The sequence below is a fragment of the Mirounga angustirostris genome, unplaced genomic scaffold (genome assembly GCF_029215605.1).
Source record: "Mirounga angustirostris isolate CCGP_5_RB_7025 unplaced genomic scaffold, mMirAng1.0.hap1 SCAF_5, whole genome shotgun sequence".
In the NCBI taxonomy this organism is placed as follows: domain Eukaryota; kingdom Metazoa; phylum Chordata; class Mammalia; order Carnivora; family Phocidae; genus Mirounga; species Mirounga angustirostris.
The window spans coordinates 146,657,731-146,663,016 of record NW_026991713.1 but is presented as its reverse complement, the minus strand read 5'-3'; the positions used below and the strand labels follow the sequence as shown (position 1 = coordinate 146,663,016).

Here is a 5,286-nt window from a genome sequence, read left to right as displayed (position 1 = left end):
GGCTCTGTGTTGTTTTTGAAGGTGGAGGCCGGGTGCCTCTCCTGTGAGCCAGCAGGTAAGGGCGTCTCCCCCGAACGGGGTGGACACAGTCATGCTCCGTGTCATTCTGCTTCACAGGCTGGTTTTTTGGGGTGGTGAATAAGAGAATGGGATCATCCCTTTTCCCTTAATCCTTCTCCAGCGTTGGGCAGCTTAGCAGTAGAGTCAGGCTTCGGGACAACAAAATGCCACTTGCCGCATGGATGCACTTGAACTTTTACTGTGTGAGCGTGAGCGGCGAGAGCAGGGGCAGGCCCGACCGAGGGAAGTTTGGTGGTGGGAGGTGTGAAGGCCCAGGGACTGGGTGTCCAGGGGCACAGCAGGGAGGCTGGGCTGACAGGCAGGGATGCTCTGGGTCGGATTTACGGGTCAGGTTGGGAAGGTCTTGCCCAGCCAGGGTCTCCCGAGGGAGGGTAGATCATTTTTGATGGTGCAGAGATGAGTATTTTTACTGCAGTACTGATTTTCAAAGTGTACTCGGAACAATTACAACCAGGCCGAGGGACCTGTTTAGGGAGAAGCCAAAGTAGGCGTTTTGTCCCAAACAAGGAGATCTGTCCAAGTGCTGCACTCAGCAAGTACTGTGCAGGTGGGAGAACTGCAGGTGGTGCGGGAATCCAGCTCTGAGAGAAGGGTGGGGTGGCCGTGGGACGGAGCCCAAGTGGCCTGATGGGGTCAAGGTCAAGGAGCAGTGGGGGAAGAGGAAGCAGCCCTTGGAGAGGAAGTGATTCAAGGCCACTTCCACCTCGACAAATCTGCCAAATTTTCCCGATCGGGGCGCTCCCCCTGCCCACTGGCTGAGAGATCTTGCCAAGTGTCCCGTAGATCCTGTCCCGTCTCCTCCCTCGGGTTGGAGTGCAGCACCTCACTGAAGCACAGGAGGGCCTTCCTGGGGGCTTCTCCCTCAGGAGCCCCCGCTGTGCCCTCCACGGGGCCGCTGACTCCAGGGCCAACCTCTGCTTCCCCCTTGCTCAACAGTTAGCTACAGTGTTGAGGTTTCCCGTGCTGGCGGCGTGCTGCCGGTTCCGGAAAGCTGGGGGCTGACTGAGCCGTGCCGGGACAGCAGGGCTGGCAGGGCCTGTCTTACAGGCTTCCCGGGGGCTCGTGAAGTTAATAGTAGCCTGGCTGGAGGTAGCTCGTTTAGGGCTCCTGTGTGGTAGGGCCGTACCCCACCCAACAGAGGAGCAAGCAGGCTGCGATGAACCCGTCCTGAGTCACGCCGCTGGTCAGCAGCAGAGCCGGCGTGGGTGAGGCTGCCACACCTGGCTGGGGGAGCCCCGGGGGTTCTGGAAGACCCGAAGACAGAAGATGCCTGTGGTAAGTGTAGGTGCCTGTGGAAGGCGGGGCAGGCGGGAGGAGGTCCTGGCAGCACAGAGGGAGGCCCCGGGGGTGGTGAAAGGGGCCCAGGGGGTCTGCCGCTGAGTGTCCGGCTGGCAGCCACGGTGGGAACCCAGGGAGGGGTGGGGCCCAGCCCCACAGCCTCAGGGCACCTGCCCAGGGCAGCCCAGGCAGGGCTGTCTCCAGTTCTAAAGGTTAGGGCAAATTTGAGTTAAGACTTGCTTTGCTGTAACAAGGAAACTTGGGGATCCTTACCCAGTGGGCAGGAAGGCGAGGATCTGTGCCAGCCGGGAAGCACAAAACTCTGGCGCTGCAGAAACCCCGGGAACCCCAGTGTCCGAAGCAGTGGCCTTCAGATCTGCCGATCTTCCAGAATCTGAGAAGACAGCATGGCTGGTCATTCACTTCACCATTCATGTAACCGTCAAAGAAGGAGAAAGGCCTCAGAATGAGAAATGGGAAACAATAAAATCAACTTTAATTTGCTGCTTTTCATTGTGAAAGGTCATTACAGTATCATTTGCAAAATCCAACAAAGAAAGGTACCCCTGGGTGGCTGTGTCCTGGGAACCACGGAGCAACGTCAGCCCTGGGTGTGGTCATGCAGACTGCCCCCAACCAGACCCCAAGCTAAGACCAGCCCGGGGGGGGGGTCCTGGGAGGCTTGGAAGGACCTAGCGAACGCTGAGATGAAAGCACCTGGTGGGGTGGGGGTGGGGCGGCGGGGGTGCAGACCGCCGTTCAGATCGGCCAGCCCTGAGCAGAGGCCGTGCTGTGGACTGGAGTGGACTGAGGATTTGTGGGTCCTGACGAGTCCAGATTCTGAAAAGTGACCTGTGAACCGTTTCCTTGGATAGCGCTCCCCCACGGGACCCTGGAGCTGCCTTCCAGTGGCACAAGGACCTCGCAGAACTCGAAGCACGAGTGGGGGTCACAGGCCCAACCACCGGACGGCTCCCACCCCTTAGGTCCAGGTCTGGGTGAGGCCGGGCAGACCTGCAGCTTCACGAAAAGATCTGCAGAGCAGCCGTGCCACTCCTCTTCTGTTAACGATCCAGGCTCTCACGTGTTCCCTGAGAAAGTGGAGGGGAGTGAGGCCCTCGGGGAGCCAGCCAGTGCCAGCATCCAGGGGCAGGGCAGATGGGGCCCACTTGCTCCCATCCTGACAGGCGGAGGCGCAGTGGGCTCTCCTAAGTGTAGTGAATTCAGAGCTTGCCTGCCGTGCTGCAGGCCAGCTAAGGTGCAAACTCGTTGGGGTCAGTGGTCACTTGGCGGCCACCCGTCTGCGTCCCATGTGCCGCTGAGCTCAGTACTGCCTGGCGGCCACAGGGCCCTCGCTTTCAAAGTCCCCCCAGGCTGCCACTCAGGCAGGAGCTTCCCCTCCGGAGGCGCTGTTGAACTTCTGTCTTGGGGAGGGATGGCTGTAAACATCTTGTCCTTTCTCATCACCTGATGCCCCCGTCGGTACTGACACAGGGGGTCCAAACATTGATACTGGTTACATTTTTCACAAGACCCATGAGGAGTGAGGGTCCAGGCACATTCGTTCTGTATCATTCTAGAATGATGGGGAAGGTTCCCCTCAAAACCGTGTGTACTGTGATTGCACGTACGGAGGGTCTGAGACTTGGGGGTGGGGGATGAAATCGGGTTGGAGGTATTCCTTCAGGCCATTCTTGACAGGTCTGGCTGCTTCTGGCACTGAGGGTGGAGGCCACGTCGTGGTCGGGGCCACAGGACAGTGTGGGGAGCCTGGCGTGTGAGGGAGGGAGGGATCTTGAGTGTGGCCACCAGTGGCCCTTGCAGCCTGTCAGCGGGATGTCCTGCCCTCCTTTGGGAAAGGGGCCGTTAGGAGAACAGCTCCTCACAGATCCTGCGGGTGTCCTCGGGGGCCGTCACCGTGTAGCCCACGGTCCTCGGGTCGGTGAAGATCTCGTGGTCATTCCCACCCTGCAAAGACACGAAGGAGATGTGGGCGCCTTGCTTCCCTGGGCGCAGGCAGCCGGGGAGCTGAGGAACTGGCGATTTTACCAGCAGGGAGGCCGGCTCCGGTCACCTGAGCCCCCCGGGAGAGTAGCAGCCCGAGCACAGGCATTACCGAGAAAGGCTTCATCACCTTCCCTCGAACTGCAATTTAGCTTGGAATGTAATTACGCCTATGAAAGAAATCACGACGCTCTTGTGAACATCTGTCTGAGGCTTATTTTTCTATACGGCAAGCGCGGCAGGTGATGGCACTCTCTGCCACCGTGTTTTAACCGTGCCCAAGCTGTTGTCACAGGCAGTGTGGCAGGGCTGACAGCCCACCGCGGCGCTGCCGTTGGACCTTGCGGTGATGCTGACAGGCCGGCCTCCGAGCTGACAGCAGCCACCGGTGACTATGAGCACTTGGTGGCATGTGGCCACGGCCACAGAGGAATGGAGTTTGTTTGATTTTGATTCGTTTACATTTAAATAGTCCGTGTGTTTGGCGTGTGAGCCGGGTGGCCCAGCTGTGGACCCGGCCTGTACCGCCGAGGAGCGGTAACGCCACACCCCGCCCGCAGCCCTGTGGGCGTCACCAGGTCAGCACCCGCCCCTCAGCTCATGGGGCTCCAGGTGTGTGCACACGGCACTTCCCCTGGGCCACTTCCAAGAGTGGAGGGCAGGACTGCTTCTGCCGGGCCCCAGCACATCACGGGGGTCCCGTGGTTGTGGGTCCTCCGGTCCGTGCGGCACCCCCACCCTGCCCCTGGTCTCGGGTGAGTGGAGCAGGCTTCCTGCCGTGCCCACACCCGAGCTGCAGCAAAGCCCCTGCTTTGCTTCTCCTGCAATTCCCTAGGTTTTCCTTGGAAAAATCAATTAGTTTCTAATACGATGAAAATGACTGCAGAGACAAAAATGGATTTTTATCGTAAAGATTCTACAGGAAAAATCTGACATCCCTTTAAAGGACTGATGGAGGGGCGCCTGGGTGGCTCAGTCGTTAAGCGTCTGCCTTCGGCTCAGGTCATGGTCCCAGGGGCCTGGGATCGAGCCCCGCGTCGGGCTCCCTGTTCAGCGGGGAGCCTGCTCCTCCCTCTCTCCCTCCCCCTGCTTGTGTTCCCTCTCTCGCTGGTCTCTCTCTGTCAAATAAATAAAATAAAATCTTTAAAAAAATAAAAAAAATAAAAAAATAAAGGACTGATGGACACGGTAATTCCTACTGCTCTCATTTTTGTGAGAATAACCTCTCCCCAAACTTTAGGAGGGGCTGCTGCCGGGGCCCAAAGTGCGCCAGGTGTAGGAGTCAGGTTAGGGGGCCACGAACTTGGGAGCCATGTCGGGGAAGGTCCCTTCCCAGCACTGACTGGGGGAGCTGCTGGGGTCCGGCCCTGGCCTCACAGATTTCTGTGCTGTCAAGGGGCTCTGGGTCAGCGCTGAGCGGCACGCCCACCATGTGCTACCTAAGCAAGTAAACGTGAAACCAGTTCATGCAATTCTTAGAATTAAAGTCGGATTCCTCTTGCGAATAGCACGGGAGGTAAAAACTAATGCAGAGAACCTAACATAGAAAAAAGATTCGTGCATTATCCAGAAAAACCCAGCATCTACCAGGGACACATTCACTCCCTGTCACTCACTCACTCAGGAGGGAGGAGTCTGTATTCACATATGAACCCAACCAGCCCGGGGAACACCTACTACTACCTGCTGGGCAAACCAAACCAAGGTAGGGACCACCTTCACAGCTTGAGTCGGGGGCGGGGAGAGGGCAGGAGACGGAGGTGAACAACTCCGCAGGGCAGACAACAGGGGAAGAGAACCCGGGGTGGCAAGGGAGGCACCTGTGAGCAGAGGAAGTGAGGGGACAAGCCGTGTCTGGGAAGGCAGCTCAGCAGCCCGCCAGGCCAGGGAGGTAAGGACTTGGGATATTATGTGAAGCCACCA

The 5,286-nt window shown here is 58.5% G+C and overlaps 1 protein-coding gene across 1 annotated transcript in view; it reads right to left on the bottom strand.

Moving 5' to 3' along the window:
• Nucleotides 1-239: 239 nt before the first annotated feature.
• PMM2 (phosphomannomutase 2) overlaps nt 240-5,286 on the bottom strand; it is a 24,174-nt gene continuing 19,127 nt past the window's right edge. The window contains exon 8 of the mRNA XM_045874933.3: nt 240-3,327. Coding sequence (XP_045730889.1) covers nt 3,226-3,327 — 102 coding nt within the window. The 3' untranslated portion in view covers nt 240-3,225. The remainder of the gene's footprint in view (nt 3,328-5,286) is intronic.